The sequence below is a fragment of the Mustela erminea genome, chromosome 11 (assembly GCF_009829155.1).
Source record: "Mustela erminea isolate mMusErm1 chromosome 11, mMusErm1.Pri, whole genome shotgun sequence".
NCBI classification, from domain to species: domain Eukaryota; kingdom Metazoa; phylum Chordata; class Mammalia; order Carnivora; family Mustelidae; genus Mustela; species Mustela erminea.
In genome coordinates, this window is record NC_045624.1 from 20,215,362 (window position 1) to 20,237,629 (window position 22,268).

A 22,268-nucleotide genomic window follows, 5' to 3' on the forward strand; every position below is an offset into this window, starting at 1 on the left:
TGCACCACGCCTGCTGGCCTGGAGACATGAACAGACATGAAAGGTCCAGGCTGTGGGATAACGTGTAGCCTGCAGGCTGGCTCGGATCAACCCAAGTAACCCGTGAGTGCGCTTCGAGTAACAGCCAGCACCTCCTTGTTACTGACTGGATCACGGGGAAAATAGACTAGCCTCCTACCACTTGCCTCTGCTTCCTCCTCCTCCTCCTCCTCTCTCTCTCTCTCTCCCTCCATCTCCTGCCCTCTGTCCCTCCCCCTCCCTGCAATCCTGCTCTTCTCTCCACCTCCTCTTTCCTAACCTATCCTCACCCTTAAAAGAAATAAATAGGTCCAAACCATAGCTCCCTACTGACGAAGAGAAGCGAGAGACGGTCCCCGCTTCCCCTTCCTGTTGGGCACCTGCTAGGTGCAATTCTCTTCTCGGAAGCAGGGAACCTCCCTGCGTCCCTTTTATGGCCACCTGAGGTTTGTGTTCAATATATCATTTGTTCGAGGCTTGCAGGGGTGAAAGGAAGGCAGGGTGAGCCTCGGACATGGCACCCAGGGCGGAGCTTGGCTCTCCCTGCAGACATGCTGGTGGGCCAGGACCACATGGTTGCCATGTAAGCCCACAAAGGTCCTTAGGCATTGTCTGGACTCCTACACCTGCTGGTTCCGTGAAGTCCTGTGCCCTCCTCCTGCACCAGGGGGTGGGGCCCGGGAGGCAGGGAACCCCACAGCCTTTGCTCGGGTTGGCTTTGGAGCTTTAGAGATGGCAAAAGGTTGTGAGTCCAGTTGCCGGTTCAGCGGCTGGTGACAAGGGAAATTGTAGTGTAGTCATGGTTTATCCAGAAACAGCCTAAATACTTAGGTCAAGGCCATGGACCCTAGAATTTCGACACAGCAGGGCTGGCCTGGTCCACGCCCTTCCTGCAGAAACCTCTTGCACGCTCGCCTGCCTGGAAGGGTTCCTTTCCCCATCTAGCTCACCTTCTTCCAAGCCGCGCAGATGTGTCTGCCCATTTCCTCAGGTTTTCCTGATGAGGACAAGGCCAACGGTACTGGCAAATCCAGTTTCTCCCCTCACCAGGGTTCCCAGATGTGTATACAGTGACCAAAGAGGTGTTAGAGTGAGCATTCCTCTTAGCCCTTCTGTAAAGATCATTTGGGAAACCCTACCCCCACCCCATTTTTTCAGTCTCCTCAAATTAAGCACAGCTCCCCACAACAGTGCCCTTCAGCCCAGACCATGACTAACGTGATGGCTGGGGGTCAGCTGTGGGCAGAAGTCGGGAGATACTCTTATGTCCAAGGCTGGTGGCCCCTGCTGGAGGGCCAGGGGATGGGCCAGCCCCCTGCCCACCCACCCCCTGCCTGGAGGCTCACCCAGGCTGCACTCGAAGCCCCAACTCCAAATTGGAAATTTGCTCGCCCAGCCGGTGGTCCTGGACGTTAATATTTCTATCACTGTCCCTAGGAATTAATTTCTAAAGAGCTTAATAACCACCTCTTCCCTCTCCCTCACCCCCTTCCTTCCTCCATTCCTCTCTTTTCCAATTTTCCACTTGGCTGGGAATTCTCCAGCAGCAAAAGTTCAGGCTTAGGGGAGGGCGGAGGTGGCCGCTTCATTAGAGAGGATAATCTCATTGGAACCACTGGCTTGAATAATAACCCCTCCAGGGGCCAGGCCTCTGTCCCCACGGCCTCTCAGCACCTCTGGACTGGGGCTGGAGGGTCCAACTGCAGAGAAAGCGGCATGAGGAAGGGCTGTAGGAGGAGGGGACCGGGGCCACCCTCCAGTGCTGGGGGCCTGCCTGAGCTATCGGCTGGGGTCTGCTTCCTGCTGCCCCCTGCAGGTCTGTGTTGGGGGAGGGGTGGCAAGGGTGGTGGCATGGGTGACTGTCTGAAGATCCCAGGTCACCTGGAGTGTATTGTCGAACCTGCTTGGCAGATGGGTGAAGCAGGACCTTCCTCCAGCTCCAGGGTCCTCCCGCAGCCGAATAAGAGGAGATGCTGTAAGAAGCATCTGGAGACCCACTGAAGGAAACATCTAAGCCATCACCCCCGCACACCCCCGAAAAGTCATGCATGAATCCTTTGCACACTTGCCAGCTCTTACCTGGGCTAATGAGAAATCACAGTCCTGGAAGAGTAGGGGGCCATTACCCTGACAGACCCGGTAAGGACTCAGAAGGAATCTGTCCTTCCCCTCCATTATCCTATCACATCTAAGGTCAGTGGTCTGTGCGTTAGGACATTTGCAGCCTCACCCTCATGGGCCCTGAGGGAAAATAGAAATGTCAAAACATCCCTGACACTGACCTTAAACTTGACTTTCCACTAAGAGAGCTGAGTAGTCAATACCCTTTGACAGCTGGTAAGAAAGCAGAGCTCCAAGCAAACCAGACCACTCTTTCCCTTTTTCCTCCCTCCTGGCCTCTGGGGTCCCCCATCCCTCATTAGGAGGAAAACTGCTGGAACCATCTCTGTCTTTCTGTTTCTGGTTTGCCCCATGAGCCAGTCTGAAAATGCTTGCTTCTGTGTCAGCTGCAGTTCGGGAAGGCATGCATGAGGAAGGCAGAGCAGAGATGGGATCATAATACTGCTGGACGTTTATTGAAGGCTCATGGCCTGCGAGCTATGCCCTGTTCTAAATACTTCACTTATATAACCTCATTTCATTCTCCATAATAATCCTATGTGGTAGATGCTATTTTGTCCCCATTTTGTAGAAGAGAAAATTGAGGCATCAAGAGGTTAAGTAATTTGCCAAAAATTGCACGGTTAGATGGGATGTTTCAGATTGTAAGCGACAGGTGGCTTTCTTGGTAAGACCTAACCTGCGGGAAGGGGATGACGAGTATTTGGTTCAGGGGCTCTCAAATTTGGGGAGCCATGGAAAGACGCAACTCCATGATCCTTGGAAGCAGCAAACCATGCAGGTAGACCTCATCTTAAAATCCCCCCAGCCAAGTGCCTTTGGACCCCTGCAAGAGAGGTGGGGTCCTTTCTTCGTCATCTAGATTTCTATTTGGCAGGTTAAGTTTGGCCTGGATGCAGGTTCATTTTTCTCTCTTAGTAATTTAATCAAAGACATTTTTCAGACCTTCTGATTGCTCTTGGAAGTCAGAACTTCAAAGTTGGGGAGTCAGTGAATAATTTAAGCCCATACCAGCTCTCTGGGTCTACCGTTAATGGGAGTAATAACACTATTAATAGCGATGTCAGTGCAGACTGGAAAAGTCCATAACATTAGCTTAATGGCTGGAGGTAATGAAGTCCTCACAGAGGAGCTAGCCTGGTAAATTAACTTCCAGGACTTTTAGGCAGATGCCCTCGTTGCCATGGTCTGCTAGAGCAGTCAGGGAGTGCCCAGGAGGTGACCACAATCGTGTCTGACCCTTCGCTCTCAGGATTCCTAGAAGGATCCTAGAGAAGTCACCAGTTGCAATGATATTCCGAGTGCATCCTTGTGGCAGGCAAAAATAGTGATTAGCCTGGAGATGAAGCTTGAAGCGAAATTTTGACATCGCCTCAAGCCACATGAAGAGAACATCAAGATGGTGGGGAGATGGGTTTAGTCTGTAGCAAGGTGGTCTGACCCTCGCTTTTCAGACTCGAAGCTTTGGGGAGGTACAGCGCAGCGTTCATGGACAAAAGCTCCAGGGTTCATCTGTGTTCAAATACTGGTTCTCTCTGATTAGCTGGTGACTTTGGGCAAGTGACTTACCTACTCTTTCTTCAGTTTCCTGGTCTATAAAATGGGTTTTTCAGTGGTACTTGCCTCGCGACATTGTTGAGAGACGTTGACATGAACCATAAACCTCTTAAACTGTGGTGCCTACAAAGTGCTCCGTGGCCAGCAGCTGTGAGTGTGTGACTCAGAATTGTTTTCTAGTTTCTCGTTACACACTCCGTTTACTCTGTGGCCATCCTTTCTGTCCCTGGGTCTCCTTGTCTGCATTTAGTCCACACTTTCGGTGAATTCTCCTTCATTTGCTGAATTCTCCCCTGACTCTCCACCGTTAGGCTGTCCCTCCCCCTGAAGCCAAAGGTGTCTTCTTCCCCTGTGGTGTTCTGCTGTGCCCAGTCACTGCCAGAGTGGCTCAGGATGTCCTGGAGCCTCTCTTCCCTCATCTCTAGCGCCATGCTTCACCTGTCTGCTTCTCAAGGCGGATGCTCCCTCCCCAGTATCCACTCCCCATGCGGGCTCCACAGGACATCCTGGCCTTTCTGGTTCATACTTAACTCCTTGCCTGATGCTCATTCCTGTCCCTTCCAGTCCCCAACACCCTCCTTCCTCTGAACTCTGTTCTCTTTAACCAGAGCAGATCAGCCACTCAGGAATGATCTCCCGGCTGCCCCAGCTTACCCCAGCCTGTCTCTCTGAAGACCCTGCTTCCCTTGCCCCCACAGCAGAATCAGGGGTCCGCAGTTTCCAAAGCACAGCAGCTCAGCGAAGGTCCGCATGCCCATGGTTTATCTGACTTGGATTAAATGCTACTCCCTAAAGCTCAGATAGGTGTGTGCAGGGAACGCCCACTGGAAGGCAGGGATGGCCTGACCCTAGGGCAGAGAGCTTAAGCACCTTCCCCATGCACGCTGTGCACATTTGGGTGAAGGGCTGTGATTCTCAGGTGCATGTAAGCTGCATCACTTAGGCCTGTGAGTTCCCAGGTCACCCTGGATGGCGTCCACATGTGACACGGTGTACTTTGAGCGACACAGCTGCTAAGCGTCCGCTCTGCTCCTTTGATCCTTCCTTCCCTTCCTCCCCCCACCCACATTTGTGTTCTGTCTGCTGGACAGGAGGTATACAGGGGATCTCAAAATAAGTTAGGCAGGGTCTCTTCTTTGGAGCTCACACCTGGTAGGAGGTACCCATAATTACCGTATAGTCAGAGAAGTTCTAGACGATAAGAAACCCCCAGATGTCCTTCACTTTGCCTAGGCTGGTGGAGGGGAGAGATTGCAAGTGCATAATGGCAGACCCATGGCTGGAAGGGTAGGTGGGAGTTGGACAGAAGAAATGGGCAGGGAGGGTTGGTCTGGAGGGTGACACAAGGTGAGGAAATCTGCAAGAGTATATTGTATATATATTGCAAGAGCGATATCTATATATTGTGAGAGCAGTTCTCAGTTTGCCTAAGTGGGGAGGAGGGCTGAGGATGAGTGGGGAGGTAGAACAGTGACTCCGCTACTCTTTACGGGAACGAGGAGTACTGGAGGGGTCTTTGGGATGACCCTCGAGTCTCTGCATTTGGCAACTAGGTATTAGACTTGCTAAATTCAGCCATGGTTGGGGAGGAACAGGCTGGAGGAAGGAGGCAGAAAGGTCAATCCTGGACATATTGAATTTGTTCATGTCCTGGGAGCTGCTGGCAGGGCCTGACCTCTGTCTCGGCCCCTTGCTGGAGGAAGTGGCCATCTCCTGAGTCACGCATCACTCTGTCCCTCCCAGGTGCACCCGGAAGGAGCGCTGTGCGCGGTCCAGAGAGCCCCGCAGGTTTGCCTCTGAGATGAAGCAGTGCGTCCGGCTGACCGTCCATCCCAGCAACATCTCTGTTTCCCAGTACAATGTCCTGGTAAGGGCAGGGGGATGTGGGTCCAGGGACGCTGCAGAACCCTCTCCCCATGGAAGCCCACCAAGGCCCCTCAGGAGAGCTGGGCCCCACCTGACCAGCCTTGCTGCTCGAGAGCAGCATCAGAGGATGCGTCCCTGGAGATAGAAGAGGGGAACAGGCACAGGGATATGGGGCAAAGGCTTTCTGCACCATGGGTAGAAAGACAGGGAAAAGTGTGATACCAAGCAGGATCGAAAGGGTGACCAAGAGAGGGAGGGTGTTGGGAAGGACGTCTTTGTCTATAAGATGGGAAGAACATATGCAGAGGGGGAAAAGGGCAGGATGGCTCCCGTGGCCATGCATTGGGCGCTTGGTGGTTGGTTTGCCATTTTTCCAAAACTGGGGACAATCAGGAGGAGCTTAACCACAAGACCTCAGTCCTGCCAGCCTTTCTTTCTACAGACTCATCCCCTAAGCACTCCTGTTTCCTGGGGCCAAATCCATTCATATGTAATAAAGTTTCCTCTGTGTCTGTCCCTTTGCACCCCACCACTTTGCCTCTATGTCTTGTGAACAACTGACTCTCTTCTTCTCTATGTCAATATCACCTCCTGTTTTCCCTCTTTCTTTCTCTCTGATCTCTCTTGCTCTCCCTCTTTCTTCCTTTTCTCCACGTCCTCCCTTCCCCCACTTCACTCTCTTCCTCTCTCTCCGCTTGCCCCGCTGTTCACAGCTGGTCCTAGAGACATACAATGTCCCGGAGCTGTCAGCTGGTGTCAACTGCACCTTTGAGGACCTGTCAGAGACGGACGGGCTGGTGGTGGGCAATCAGATCCAGTGCTACTCCCCAGCAGCCAAGGAGGTACCCCGGATAATCACCGAGAACGGTGAGTGGTCCCTGGAGGCAAAGCTGGGTGGCATGTCCTTCCCCCCGCCCTGATGAGAACTCGGGACAGGCCTGGGGGCAATGAGGGAGCCCATAAACAGGGGAGAGCCAGGAGAGGGGTGCATTGGTGGGTATGATACGGAAGAAGGGGATGGAGTGTCTTTTCACTGCTCTTACAAATGGCTGTTGAAACCAGGTGTGCTTCCTGGAGGCAGTGTCATCCTAGGTGAGGAGAAGCTGCAAAGAGAATGGAGAGAGGGCAAGGCCAGGACAGCATCAGAATGTGCCAGCTGGGTTCAGAGGCGGTCCTGGAGCCTGAGCGGGCGAGCATGGAGGGGCCGTGGGGGAGGGGAAGCTGGTCAGGAGCAGGGGTGGGGGTGGAGATGCCAGGGCCCATCAGGCTCCTTACCCTGCCTGCTCGGCTAGGTCTCTGATCTCGGGCTACTGCCTGCCATCCCCACCCTGCCGTGCCTTCCCAGAGCTGCAAGTTCATGGCCACCTGCACTGGGAGGAACGGGGGTGGAAAGAGGCCCAACACTGGGGAGGGACAGGCCCAGCCTGTGCAGATTGATTCCATGTTGGTGCTCCCATTTGGGCTTGTCACATTTGTTCCCAGCTGATTGATTAATGAGACTCTCGCGGAAGGCACAGAACAAGCCTGGAAGTGGGGGCCTGGGGTCAGGGCTGTGAATTAAACATGGGCTCCAGCTCCTCCCTGGTGCCAGCTGAGGACTGCAGGAACTGCCTCTGGGATGGAGCCCTGAGCCCCCGCCCAGAGGTGGGGAGTGTCTCCTTACCGAGATGAGGAATGACCTTAGGCACGCACCACACTCACATTTACGCAAGACCTTGTGCGTGGCCTGCAGCAGTGTTATGAAGAGCCTACACATTCTTCCTAGTACCTAATCAGTGTGTGTGTGTGTGTGTGTGTGTGTGTGTGCACGCGTGTAATTCTGAGAGTCTGGCCTGGGCACCCTGCATGGGAGCCTGTCACAGTGGGCAGACAGGAGAGAAGCTGCTGAGCATGGGAGGGGCGGGTGCCAGCAACACAGCGTGCACAGAGGAATGGACCAGAAGCGCCCTCTGCAGATGCTCTCAGGGCTGTCCTGGGACTGGGCCCAGCTGAATCAGAGTCCTGCCAGGGCTGAGAGCACCCCTCGGGGGCAGGCTCCCCCTTCCCAGGATGCATCACTCTCAGGGGGACCCTCACACAGAGTCTTGGGCTCCCGTTGAACTTGTGGTTGACTCCACCCCACAGGGGACCACCATGTCGTCCAGCTGCAGCTCAAGTCAAAGGAGACAGGCATGACCTTTGCCAGCACCAGCTTTGTCTTCTACAATTGCAGCGTCCACAATTCGTAAGTGGCCCCCAGCCTCACTCAGCTAGCTCCCTGTTCCCGGGGGTCAAGGTTCATCCAGAGATGGAAGGTGCCAGCACTTTTGGCAAGGAGTGGCCATCTAGAGGCCCTGTAGGGGGAAGGAGGCGAGAAAGGCCCCTCCTCTTGTACCCACAGGGTTAAGGGGAAGAGGCAGGAATGAGCAGAGTAAGAACCACTGGTGTAGGACCTCCGAATCCGTAGCCCACACATCTTCACTGGCATCAATCTGTCTAACCCGATGTGGTTCCCACCATCTGCAGAGGAAGACGGTGCCCCTCACCTGAAGAACAGAGGAGGCAGCACCCTGGGTGACAAGAGGGGTCTGAGGAGGGAGAGGAGCCCCCATGGGTGTCCGGGCCAAGCACCAAAGGGTCAGCCCTCCCCAGTCCCCTGTGGGCTAGCTCAGTACTTGGACTACAGAGGATCAGAGTGGGGCCCAAAGACACATGCTGGCGAACTCCAGCTGCAGCCCAGGCCCTGTCTGAAGCATCTACTACCCAAGGGAAGGCATGGGGACCAGAGTCTTGGACTCTGGAGTCAGACCAGCTGGAAACTTAACCATTCGTGTCCCAGTGTCCTCTGTCCATCGGGGAAACTGTAGTCCTTCTTCCAAGAATGTCACCCAAATATTTCACCACTGACATGGCTGGGGCCCTTCTGGGCATAGCCCCAGTTAGCTGGTCACTGCCCCTGGTCGCTGCCTGTGCTCATCAGCCCAGCTTGGTGCACAAGACAGCTGTGAGGACTAGAAGAGCCACCACAAGCACAGCATTTAGAGCCACTGTCTGGGCATGGCTCATGTTTTTGCAGTTATTATATGATTATCTCCTCTCTAAAATGATGGAATTGGACCAGACTGAGAAGGTACGAGCCAGAGAAACCTTCCTCCAACCAAAACTAGGTGTGGAAGCCCAATATACAAAACAGATGGAAGGAGGAGCTACTCTGGTTGAGGGTTGGGAAGGCCTGGGTCCGCGCTGTCCTGAAACCCCACGCATCTGTCTCCTTGTCTCCAACAAAACTCATGGAAACCCCAGGGTTCCATGGAACATCACTGGAAAACCAGAGGACCTGATCTCATAAAGCCCTGCTTGTTTTAAACACTATTCTGTTTTCCTTTCCCTATAGAACAAGCTAGTTAACATAACCAAAGACACTTCTGGGCTCTGGGCTGGTGGAACGTTAGTCTACCTATCTGGTTATGGCAGGTGTGAGTCCAGTGCTTGGCTATCTCTGGGGCTCCAAAGAAGAGGTAGTCAGGCCTTCCGGCCAAAAACAAGTTGCATCGATGCCAGAATTCTCTTCCTGATTCTTGCCACAGAGCTGCCCGTGGCCTTTTCCCTTGCTCCTCTTTTGTCCCTCTAGGAAAGCAGAGTAGACAGATAAAATCATGTGTGAGGTTTCCAGGCAGTCCAGAAAATAATTTTAAGCATCTACCAGATATAAGAAGTGTCATTAGACAGGAAGGGTCAACAGTGAGTAGGACTCAGAGACCCAAGCTGTGCTTCCAGAAGTCATGGCCGTGTGACTAGTGGATAAACTGGGCAGTGAGTAAGTAAAATATGATGCAGCAAGACCAGGATGGTCCCAGAGACATAAACAGAGTGGTTAATGGGATAACGGCCCAGGGTGACCAACTCTCCATTGGTCAAAGAAGGAAGAAGAGATGGGCTGGTGAGGGAAGGGGAAGTGGTACCCCAGGGAGAAAGACAGCGTGGGGAGAGCACAGCTTGTTCTCGGCTGAAGCAGCAAACACATGTGGAGACAGTGGGCCTGGACATCAAAAGGGCTCAGCCTGAAGGGCAAGGCATTTGGGTTTTACCCTCTGGAAGACGGGAACCATGCTGGGTTTTAAGCAGGAAGAAGCTCTTACCATGTTACCTTTGTTTCTTGGGGGTGGAGTGTAGAAGCTGGATTGCTGGCTGTGCGGAGACCCACTGCCCTGGGAGAGCAGCCTGGAACCTTCCTCTGCTGGGGCGGGTCCATGTGGTTCCTTGACAGTGAGATCCATGCGTCGACTGGAATTCAACCTCGATTTCTTTCTCAGCACTAAATGTGTGGGCCCTTCTACTCTAGACCTCATTGTCCCCTAGTTCAACACAAGAAGGCACCACCCTGTGGAGATGGAGTGTTGTGGATTAGGCCATTGGGGATCAACATTTTCACCTACCTGAGTGAGGGGGAGAAGGCCACAGAATCTGGGCATCCTGAGAACTTGAAGCTGAAAGGGACAGATTTGTATCAGATCTGCTCTTCCTGAGTGTTGGAAGGTGTTTAAAAAATATTTAGCTAGACTCAGATGTCTTAGTCCCTCTGCTTTGGGTTCACCAAAGCTCTGTAATTTGTGCCTGTTCCTCCTCTGTGCACAGGTGCCTGTCCTGCGTTGAGAGCCCATACCGATGCCACTGGTGCAAATACCGGCACGTCTGTACCCATGACCCCAAGACTTGCTCCTTCCAGGAAGGCCGAGTCAAGCTGCCAGAGGTAGGTCTGGGCACTGAGCATGGTGAGTGCTTCTTGCCATGAGCATGGGGCACAAGGAGCAGGCCTGCCCTTAAGAAGAGAAAGCAAAGGTAAATCCTACAGGACTGACTTCCGCCCCAACCCTGACTCTTAAGAGACCACGACATGAAAGCAGTAAAGGTGCAAAGCCCTGCTCTGGGGCCAGTGGGCTCTGGGTCAGTCCTGGAGGGTCAGCTATAGGCAAAGGTACATTCTAGGTCACTCTATCCATGAAGACCCTCCACATGCCAGGTGAGTTCTGGAACAATTCCAGAACTGGTATGTGTGTGTGTGTGGGTGTGATAGAAATAATTACAAGTACACAGCAAGACTATGTATAGACTCCTTGGCTGTCTCTCAGAGCATATCTGAGATCAAACTGGACAAGTGGAGTAACAGGGCGAGAGAAAGAAAGGAAGGAAGGAAGGAAGAAAGAAAGAAAGAAAGATAGAAAAGTCAACTTATCAACCAGAGTGGTGGTTCTCCGCATGTGGTTCCCAGATCAGGGGCATCAGCATCACCTGTGAACTTGTTGGAAACTCAAAGTTAACCACCCCACCCCAGACCCACTGGATGAGAAACTCTGAGGCTGGGCTTGGTAGTTGGTGGTTCTATAGCATGGTCCCATTTGGGAATCACTAGAGTTGGCTAATGGCTAAGAAGCTGTGTTGTTATTCTCGCCTAATCTTAACTCTTATCCTTTCTGTGGTTGTTGTTGTTTTGTTTCGTTTTGAGAGAAAGAAGGAGTGGGTGCACGGGAGGAGAGATGGGGGAGGGAGAGAGAATCTCAAGCAGACTCCCCGCTGAGTGCAGAGCCCAACAAGGGGCTGGATCTCATGACCCTGAGGTCATGACCTGAGCTGAAACCAAGAGTCGGATGCTTAACAGACTGAGCCTCCCCCACACCCATCCCCCACCCCTGGGCGCACCTATTCTTATCCTTAAACACTATTCATCATCATAATAGAAATACTCTATGCCTCTGTTGCTGCTTTTCTTAGGATGTGAATTTCTGGGCCAGGACCTCAAAGATAATGGGTTTAAAAATACTTTGGAAAAGTCTGCTGTTGTTCGGCCATTATGGTGTTTGTGTGACTCCATCCATTAGGCCAGTAGGACTGAACAGAGTGGTTGCTCTAGAAAGTGGTTATTTAAAATAGAAAGACACACACACACACACACACAGAGTGTTGGTTAGACCCCACTGACTGCGGGAACAGAGCTTCCAGCCTGGCCCACACTCTCTCCATCAACACTGGACCAAGACAGTTTCCAGCATCTTCACTCCCTTCCCCAGCCTTGGGTGTACCTTCCGGCCCCTTCCCATACCCAGGCGGGTGCCATGACTGTGTGGCAAACCCCACAGCTATGAGAGTTGAGCATGGTCCTGGTGCAGGAAGCATGAAAGCTGTTTGGGGGACAGGAGGGGAACGGTGAGAACAGAGAGGCCCATCACAGTGCCCTTGTCCCCTTCTCCCTGACTTCTACTCCCGTGCGAACCCTGGCTTTGGCCAAATCCTTAATGGCAGGAGGAAGCTGTCTTGTGTCTGAGGCTGAAAGGGAAGGGGGTTGTACTTCCCACTACCAACACCCGCCGTGTGGGGCTCTGTCAGCCCACAGGGGCAGTGACTGAGCTGTGCCTGGCCATGAGAAAACCCAAACTCTATATCCCACCTTCCTGGGCTCTGATGGCTGAGCAGGAGGTCTACAGGGAGATGGTGGACAGGGCAATTGATTTTCGAGGTAAAGGCAAGGAGTGGTGAGGTGCTCACAGGGAGAAGATGGTCCTACTGAGGGCAGCATATGAGGAGGAAAGCAGAAAGAAACAAGAGAGGAACAAAGAGAAGGAAGAAGAGGCTGTGGAAGTCTCCAGATGTAAAGCCCTCTCCCTCTAGGATAAGGTCTGTTAATGGCTAGAAATGGCTGTTCTTGATCACAAGTGACAAAAGAGATGGAGACTTAGATGGTCCCTTTATGGGGAGAAGGAGGAAGGAGATTACATGTTGGCTTTAAAAAGGAATGTGAAGCTAATTGTGTGCCGATCCTGTTCCTCTTTAAGATGAAATGGATCTCAAGTTAGTAGGACTGACGTGGGTTTGACAGCAAAAGGCACACCATTGGCATGAAGACCCTGAAAAAATGCTGTCCAGTCCCCTTAATCCTGAGCCTTTATCTTGAGGCATGTGGTCAGGAGAGGAAGGTCTGTTTCACCTCCCGCTCTGGACCAGGGGCCGAGGGCCCAGGAAGAAACATCTTACCTCATTCAGGAACCTGCAAGTTACTTGCTGGAGGCAGAAACAAAGAGGTTTTCAGCCTCTCTCCAGCTTTCCAGACTGGTGTGTCTGGCACGGGTTTCATGTGTGGAGAGGGCCAAGGATGAACCAGATGAAAGCAGAAACAATTGAGCCATCTGATGGATTTCAAAGGCCCCTAATCATTTAATTACCTTGAAGGAGGTTTTCAAATTTCTGCTTTTTCTTTCTTGTTTGCTCCTCTTGTCCCAAGTTTCTTTCTTTTAAATATATAAAAGAAGCTTGCATCTGCCGCTCAGAAAGAGGAAAAAAGAGCTAGGAGAGAATAAAACAAAAGCCTACCATGTTTCCCAGGGCACTTCAGGGATCCCTGTAGGAGGACGATGTCTTGGAGGGACCATGTTGCCAGCCAGGCACAGCCCCCAACCTACAAAGTTTGCCAGCGAGGCACAGTGCCTCCAAGGGTCTGATGTCTGGGCTCCCAGGAAGGAGGCCTGGAGGAACGTGGCCCATGGAAGGTGATGATGAGCTGACCTACCACGGCCACTCTTAGACACTGTCCATTTCCCCCGAGGTCTGTTATGGTGAGCAGGGCAGGCCATTAGAGTGAGAGGCTCCCAAGGAACTTGAAATACCATGCCTCCCTCATCATCACTGAGTGGAAGTCACTTTTGCTCTTCTTTTTCCTGGATGTTTATTTAGTCTAAGAAAGGGAGGCTCTGAGGCTGTGTTTCTGGTCCAAGTTTGGGGACTGCTTTCTTCCCACCTCAATACTGGGGCCATTTTGAGTATAATACAGAGAAGAATCCAGACCGGGCCACTTCATGATGGTCATGGTTGTGGCATCTTCCTGGGGTATGCACCAAAGGGGAAAGAAGTAATAAATAGTTGTGGGCTCTTGACTGGTCCAGCCATTTGGGGTCATGGAAGGAGGCCATTGTGCTCAGAGCTTGAGAAGAAAGCCCCTGGCTGCTAATGGAATTAAGGTGACTATTTTTTTATGTTGTTATTTTGTTCTCTATATTTTTGTTTCTAGGGAGAGAGTAGCAGGAATAAGGCATAAACAAAGAAAAGCAGACATTTGAAAGGTGATTTTATAGAAGCCCCCAGACACAAGGGTTCCCTCCACCTGCCAGGGGAAGAGTCTGGTAGTCCAAGCTTCCCCTGTGGGTCACATTTCATCCTCCATTACCCAGTTCCTGAGCTTTTCCCATATGGAGGCATTGCGAGAGCTTCCAAGATGCCTAAGACATCTGTAGTCTGCATTTAGAGTTGGGTGAAATGGAACCGTTGGTCTCCATGATCTCTAATGTTCTCTAATTGTAAGTGGAAGGAAGCTGGAAAGCACTAAGGAGCGGTCCATGCCCAAGAAGTGGTCTTGGACGATGAGTGCTCAGGTCCAGGCAGTGGTTTCCTATCCCAGCTACCAGGGTGACTGCTGCTTGGCCTCAGGGCAGGAGGCTCCCCTGGACATCAGGACCCTGACTCATCCCCATAGGGAAAAAGGGGGAGTCAGGCCCAGAGGTTCTTCTGGAAGTCCCCAGGCTTTCATTGCCTTTCAACATCTGAGTTTGGGGACGCAGAGAGTGTCCTTTTGTCAGTCAAGAGGGAGACTACCAGGGGGCTCTGCATCGCCCCAGCGCCATCTTGTATCCCCAGGAAGGCTTTCATCCCTGTGTCTTCCCGTTTCAACACTGGCTTTGTTGACTGTCGCCAGAGATGTTGAATTACCTCTTTCCCCCCACCCCGAACAAAGAGTGCATTCAGGTGAAGTTATTGGTCTGGAACAGAGCACTGGTCGATCATTGTTGTAATTATATTAATGACAAGTATTCTAGCGTAATTACAATTCTTAGAAATAGAATGCCCAATAAACATACGTTGTTTGTAGTAACTATATTCCAGTTACAAGGAACGATTTTGTTTCCACTAATGATGGCATCACAATCACAAGGCTGGGTCTTTAGATCAGCTGCCAGATCCTGGGTACCAAAGAGAAACGAGAAAGGAAGGTAAGCAAGGCCAATGTGGGGTGAGTCTTCTGCTCTCGGCCCAGTTCTCCCAGTGGAATAGCCTTCTTTCCAATGGAATAGCCTTTCCTGGCGACAGCTGTTAACAGGGACACATCCCCATCTCTACCAGGTGGGAAGGGGCTCTGGTCCCTGAATGGCTTTGGAATCCCCAGGCTCCATGGCAGGAGCCCCCTTCAGGCCCACACACTAATAAAGGTGATCCACAAGGAAGAAAGGTGAACTTGCATGGAAAAGAAAATCCACTGACAAGAATTTATCCTCCATAGACGATTTTACTGTTATCTCTCATCTAAACTAAAAAGCAAAGTCAGCTGCTGAAGCTGTTCCCTGGGCATCAGACCAGATGGGCTTTGCTAGGAAGGCCCACGGTGTACGGGCTTGGAGAGAAAGCTCCTACAGGCCCGCTTTGCTAGAAGTTCAAACAGCATCTCCTCTAGGGAGCAGGCATATGATCAGAAGAGGCAAAATGAATTCTATCTGATTTCCAAAACAGTGCTGGAAAGGTTCTTCCCATATTCCCTCCCACCCCCACGCCCCAGACATGCATCTGTAGACAACATGGGAATCATAATGTCTGCCTGCCCCCATGGTCAGTCTTCTCCAAGAACAAAGAGCCAGCAGGGTGGGCAGGGTCCAAGCCCCTGGACTGAGACCGGGCAACCCAAAGGCATTTACCCCCCCACGGGACTCTGGAGGGAAATCGGGTCAACTACCTTGTCAGTGATTCTGGCAAGAAGAGCCCTTCCTGGGACCCGACCCAAGGGAACAAAACCACCCTTGCCATGCCCTTCACCCTCCTTTGAGAAAACAAAGCCAAACGTAGCCAAAGAACTTGCTTCCAACCCGCGCGCCACCCCCCCACTGCAGGTCTCCATTTCCGGACTGCTGTGTCTCCAGACAATTGCACTTTCCATCAATCTCGTCTGCCCCACCCCCCCTTGAGGTTATGGGTATTTCCTTTCTGTATTATTACGTTGCTCTCTCCATAAACCAGCCCATCGTAGATCACACTAATGGCATTATAAACTTGGGCAACAGCAAGAAAATATATGGCGCGTTAGATTTTTGTATTGCGCGCCACAGGTCTGGGAAGGTGAGTGTAAATTTAGGAGGGAGGGTTGGTTAGGGCTAGGGCTGGCTTCTTTGGAATTGATGGGGGCGAGGTGACATTGTGGCTAGAGCTGTGCCCCGCAAATCATTTATTCCTTTGCTGCCCCTAGGTGCCACTCCTGCCCCGTGCTCCCCTAGAGCTTCACAGTTCCCCAGTGTTGCTGTAACAACCAGAGAGTTAGGGCCCTCATCATGTACGCACACCAGGGGCTGTAAATCCACAGACCTCCTGCCCCCTTCCCCAGGCAGCACCAGCCCTAAGGGCAGTGTTTTCTCTCTCAGCTCAGCAGCACGCTTTGTGTCCTTGTTCAATTATTTAAATATGCATTAAAACCTCTCTATAAAGCCGCCACTGGTAGGCTGGACACGGCAGATGGAAAGGCCTCTTTTTGCTTTCAAACTTTGACATGATGTTCCCGCTCCCTGGAATTAGCAGTGCTCTCCTTACTTCTATGTGCATTTCAGGGAAAACCAAAAACATGCGTGGGGCTGGGCAGTTGACCTGGGGCCCCCCTGCAGCCAGCACCTGAAAGCCAGGACGTTCAAGATTTCCTTGCACCGCAAACCACTGCCACTCTCAACCCGTACTTCTTACGAACTGCAGAGTGTCGCCATAGGCAGTACAGGCTCCAGGGGAATCTGGCTCCGAATGTATGCATTTGTGTCCACGTAATCTTGTTAAATGCAGGTGCTTTCCACCTCGGAGAGCTGGCCCTGTCACATGATAGCTCGGAGAACTCTCTTCCTTGAAAAAGAGAAGAGGGTTGTGTCTTTGAGGAATTCTGTATGGGGGCCTTGAGCATCATCTGGGGACAAAAGTCAGGAAGATGATCAGATGAAAATATTGTGTTCATCATTGTGGGAACTGAATGAGGTAATTGGTGTCCTTGGGTACTTTGTCATGAACGTGGGGGCAGTTAGACGTATTGGGCTGTGAAACAAGATAGCAAACAGGAAAGCACGGGGAAGGTGATGGAGGGGGTAGATTGCCATCCACGAACCCCTTGTGCTAGAATCATGAAAGCACCACTCACTGCCTAACTGTACCAGGTGGCCATGGGCCAGTTACTAAAATATTAAAATACTTCCCTACTGGGAGATAAATGGCCCCTTCCAGAAGGTCCCTTCACCAACCAGCCCCTTCCAGTGTTCGTGCAGCTGATCCGTGTTTGAATGTCACACCCAGAGCTAGATCAGCTCTAGAGATGGGAAAACTGAGCTTTAGAAAGCCTTTACAGAAAGGCTGTATAATGGTGTGTCCCAAGCCATCTATTGGGTTAATAATAGACCTAGGACCATAGAACTCACTGAATTTAAACCAGCCTCTTCATTCTGTGGCCGAGGAGACCCAGAAGGTCTGAGGGACTTGCCCGAAGCCACATGGTTGGCCGGCAGAGATCCCATCTCAGAGCACAGAGCACGTGCGGCTGTAGGCTGTCACCTTCCAGAAGAGGGGACTGTTGTTAGAAGAGCAGTGGACAGACACGGGGCTTCTGTCCCTGTTCCCTTCTGTCTGGGACATTTGGAGCTGTTGAAGTCATCAGGCTCTGAAGCCTAGAAGGGGGAAAAGCTGGACTGTGGGAGCTGATGGGGTATTGGTGGAAAAGCACACAGAGGCGGGAGTGGGGGAGATGGGTCCTTCGGCAGTGATGTAGGAACAGGGAGTACATGGGGGAACAGGTGCAGCCTGAACTGGGCAGCGGGAGACGAGGAGAAGCAAACATTTGTTGAATGCTTGTTCCCTCTGTATCAGATGCTTTATAGGTGGTAGTTCATGGGAACTACCCCTGCACCCCCCCACCACACACACCAAAAGCTCTTTGGAGGAGGAGTTTTTAATCTCCACTTAGAATTAAGCCAAGCAATGATTAGAGCGCTTAAAGGCTCTGAAATGAGCAGGAGCAAGACAGGCTTGTGTTCCGTTTCGAGACTCCCCAGGTAGTTTAGCGAAGGACTCTCAAAGGTGATTGCCTGAGCCCCAGGCCTTGGTGGAGGTGCTTGGAAGTGAGGTCTTGGGACCCAACTCAGAGAGAACGGTGGTTTCTCTGCCACTTCCCACGAGACTCGGCCTTAGAGGTGGTTTTACACCTGGAATCTCAGGGCGAGGCAGGTCAGGATCTGAGAAGCGGGGTGGAAGGAGGGGACAGTGTGGTGGCGACCGTCCCTTCATGCCTTGCTGCCTAGAGAAAAATTGCCATTTTACATTTCAATTAGGAGGGACACTGGGGTCAACCATCAGTGCCACCAGAGGAAAATGGGCCCGGCCCAGCCGTGGGCCTCTCCAATTATTATTAATGAACTTACTCTCAGACCTGCCAACCTTTTTATATGCAAACTAAGCCTTTATGGGGCCACTGGCAATCAGGACTCATTAAAGAACGCGCGCCAAGCCTCAGTGAGAATCTTATGGGGGAGAGAGTCTTACGGGTCTGCCCAGGTCCTGGACTAGGAGCAGCCCAGCCCCAGGCAATGTCCCAGTCCCACAGGAGGATATAGCGGGACCTCCAGGAGATCCTTCCAGACCCACCACTTCCTCCTGAGGGGTCCCGGTCTACCAGTAGGAACTTGCCTCTTTCATTAAGGGGAGGAGAGAGAGTGGATTGGCAGTTATCTTCTTCAGCGGCCAACACATCTGCTGCCGCTAAGCCATGTTTCTGCTCCCTGCCTCAGTTTCTCCTTTGCAAAGCAGGGTGGATCCATTAGGTTGGTCCAGAGGACTCCCAGATTCCAGACATCTCCTGAGCATTGTTCATGGACGGGAATAACATTTTGCTGTAGGCGGTGGGAGCCAGCCATGCACGACTTCTCTTCCTCCAAATGCAACCGTAGACCCAGCTCCCTGACAGTGCCGATGTGGATGGAGCAGGAGGGGAGGGCAGGCTTGGGAATGCTTGAGGCAGAGGAGAGCTGCCCCAGGGCCTCAGGGAAAGGAGAAAGTGCAGTCAGGACCCTCTGGCTTGAAACTCCCTGCTTTTCGTAGAACTTCTCTCTTGATTCTCCAACATCACACGTCCTGCCCATCGTCTTATTCACTAAATCGTTCTTGTCTTCTCTGGGTCCTGCATTCTCATCTTGCTGGGGCCGGTGCTGGGGGGTGAGGGGGGTGGGAGGTTGCTGAGGTGGCGGCCGAGGTGGGGGCACAAGATGGAGCTGTTATGACCCTCTCCATGTGGGATCCCGAGGCCATGTGCCCAGGTCATTTCTCCCCTCCTTCTCAACCCTCCTGCTGCTGCTCTGTGTTTTCATTGATTTTTAATTGTGGAAGAACACACACATGAAACCTACCATCTTCACCAGTTTTAAGCACCATTCGGTGGTATTAAGCACATTCACACTGTTGCGCAACCATCGCCACTATCCGTCTCCAGAACACAGTCATCGTCCCCAACAGAAACCCTGTCCCCGTTAAACACTGACTCCCCAGAAACCACCATTCTGTCTCTATACATTTGATTATTCTAGGTGCTTCATATGAGTGGAATCTCGTGATCTGTTGTCCTATTGTGACTGGCTTATTTCACTTAGTATAATGTTTTCAAGATTCAGTCACACTGTAACGTGCTTGAAGATTTCCTTCCTTTTAAGACAGAATCATACTTCATTGTCAGTATATGTCACGTGTTGCTTATCCATACGTCCGCTGATGGACGCTTGGGTGGGTCCCACCTTTTGGCTGTGGTGAGTAATGTTGCTATGAACAGGGGTGAACAAGGATCTGTTCTAGTCTGTGCTTTCAGTTCTTTGGGGGACGCATCCAGAAGTGAGAGACAGCGGGGTCTGCCAGGCCGCTGCTAGCTACTTTGCAGAATAAATGTACGGGCACCCGGAAGGAGGGAAAGGGTTCGGTGAGTGGGCCTGGGACATCTGCTCTCCTGTAGTAAGGCCCCAGGGTAATCAGGAAGGGCAGAGGTGAGACCACCCCAAATCTCGGAACCAGGACTGGGAAGAGCTGAATGGGTCCTTAGATCCCATCTGATTGATGGATAAGGAAGTTGTCTCCAAGTAGGGGTGCGATGTGCTCAGGTTCCCTAAATTGTCAGAAGCATGGCGGCCACTAGAATGCGGGTCGTCTCCCTCCCCACTTTTAACGACAGAAGGGGCTCCGGTTTGCCTGCAGACCCAGGAGGGAGAGCTGCCAGCTGCCTGAGTGCCTGAGACCCTCCCCGGTCCAGCGTTCCTCCACAGCTCCTTTCTGCCTTGCTCTGCTGGGCAGGAGGGCTGGGGTTACAGGACAGCAGCCCCTGCCCAGAGCTGCATCCTTAGAAAGCTGCGTGCACCCTGCTTTTGATGGCCAGCCTGCCCAGAAGCCATCTGGTTCAGCATGACCCTAACAGTGCCATAACGGGAGTCATCAGCGGGATGCTGGGACTTGCCTGACATGGGGTGGGAGGGGGTGGTCCAGGCCCTGCTTGTATCTGCAGAAGGCGTCGCTCCTGCCTGTGCCCATCAGGCCTGGCATTCCCGACTCTTCTCCACCCAGGTCCTAGAATCCAGCTACGTGTCAGCCCCCACCTGCGGACAGAGGGCAGAGCACCCACACTCTGTATTTGACCTTATTTTTCCCCACAGCCCTCCCTGGACATAGCTGACGACCTCGGGGGAAAAGGGCCCAGTTGTTTTCCCCATCCTTCAAGGGTCTCTGGGCCCCACTCCAGCCTGAAGGATGTGTGCTCATTTGCTAGCATCCCAGAGGTGCCCCATGTGCGTCTCCTCTGAGGGGCATTTCCTCAGGGTCAGGGGCTGCAGAGTGCAGTCAGAAGCTTCTGGATTTTAAAAGGTCTCTGGAGCTCATTCCCGAATATTCCCAACTGCCCAACTCAGCCACGCATGGAAGACCATCCTGGGCCCTCCTTCTGTGGTCGAGATCCACCTTCCAGAGCTGGAGCTCAGGGCTCACTGCAGAGCTGCTCTGGTGCGTGTCTCGGTCCCAACTCTTGGCAGCCTAGGACTGAAGCACAGGGGTCATCAGCCCAACGTGGGGCATGGGACACCCAGCAGCAGAGTCTGTCTCTGCTAGCGTGGCAGGGGGCCTGGGAGGAGACAACCAAGAATCTGGAGGGCATTAAAATGGAACCCAAAGAGGTCAGGGGACAACTTCAGTGAGAAGTGGCCCCCCCAGACGGTGACAGTGGGATCTGGGATTTCTCGGACCCGTTCTCCCTCACATAGAGGCCAGGAATGGGCAGCAGTGTCTAGAACCTTCTGTGGGTATTTCCGAGGGAAGGCGGAGCAGGGCAGACATCTGGGCTGTGTGTGGAAAAGCTCCTGCGCCTTCCGCTTCCCGCTCCCCAGCCCGAGCTGTGCTGTCTCTCCAGGACTGCCCCCAGCTGCTGCGAGTGGACAAGCTCCTGGTGCCGGTGGAGGTGATCAAGCCCATCACTCTGAAGGCCAAGAACCTCCCGCAGCCGCAGTCCGGGCAGCGCGGGTACGAATGCATTCTCAACATCCAGGGCGTGGAGCAGAGGGTGCCCGCCCTGCGCTTCAACAGCTCCAGCGTGCAGTGCCAGAACACCTCCGTGAGTGCCCCGCCCGGCCCCTCCTGGGCTTCCTGAGCCCGGCCTTTGCGAGTGGCCCCGCCCACCTCCCCCCCTTCCCCGATCCTCTCCAGAGGCAGGTCTGCTCAGCTCAGCAGGGTTTCTTCGAACACCCACAGAACTGCTCCCTCCAAACCTGCTTGCCCCCATGCAGCCTCAGACGCTCGCCCCAACAGAGTGCTCTGGGCTTTGAGATCACCAAATGTCAGCAGTGGCTTGGGGAAAAGCCCCGGGGCTGCTGAGCACTGTTTGTGGGCAGAGGTACTTACAGGGCATCCTAGGCTCCTGTCCATCCTCCTTCCTGAGACATACTCTGGAGTCCCTGGGCCCCTGCCCTCCCACCAGGGCTGGCCAGTGTGCCTCCTTTGACGCTGCAAAGGCCCACTGCTGCCTTTAGACCTACATAGAGGCCATCTCCCAGCACAGAGGCTTCGGAGACCGACTAGACACCTGCAAAGGGAGCAGAGGAACAGGAGGGAACTAGCCAGAAGGGTGCTGCTCAGATCAGCACAGACCTGCCCAGTGTTTAAAGAATCCACAACAGGTCCATGCCCCACCAATGATGGGCCAGCAGCCCCCGTCTGTCGCCTGACTCCTGGGTACCATGCAGCGTGCCCCACTAAGGTCTCCCAGCTAGCTAAGGGGCCAGGCTGGAGTCAGGGGCTCCTCCTATGTCACCCTTCCCGTTGCTGCTGGGGACTCGTATATGGTGACTGTATCTGGGGATGTGATGTACGCCCAGGAGAGTACTGGACAAAGCGGTTCATGGGCGCACCTCACTCTCCCTGCAGGAAAAAGTCTAGGAGTAAATGGAGCTCAGAGAGGCACACATGCTTGCCCAAGGTCACTCAGCATTGCAGGGACCGAACTAACAATTGATGGCCCAGCCTCAGGAACCCCAGATGTGTCCCAACAGCTCCCATATGCACATCTTTCCCCTGTCCTGGCAGCCAGGCTGTTTGGCAGATTTCTGCAGCATTCCAGATTAAACCTGCAAGCAAATGGGATATTAAACACCTCCTGTGTCCTC

At 52.9% G+C, this 22,268-nt stretch overlaps 1 protein-coding gene across 2 annotated transcripts in view; it reads left to right on the forward strand.

Moving 5' to 3' along the window:
- Positions 1-22,268, forward strand: part of PLXNA4 (plexin A4) — a 424,114-nt gene that overhangs the window by 323,609 nt on the left and 78,237 nt on the right. For both annotated transcript variants that reach the window (XM_032305147.1, XM_032305148.1), the window contains exons 6-10: positions 5,440-5,563; positions 6,276-6,429; positions 7,687-7,786; positions 10,177-10,291; positions 21,020-21,220. In XM_032305147.1, coding sequence (XP_032161038.1) covers positions 5,440-5,563; positions 6,276-6,429; positions 7,687-7,786; positions 10,177-10,291; positions 21,020-21,220 — 694 coding nt within the window. The remainder of the gene's footprint in view (positions 1-5,439; positions 5,564-6,275; positions 6,430-7,686; positions 7,787-10,176; positions 10,292-21,019; positions 21,221-22,268) is intronic.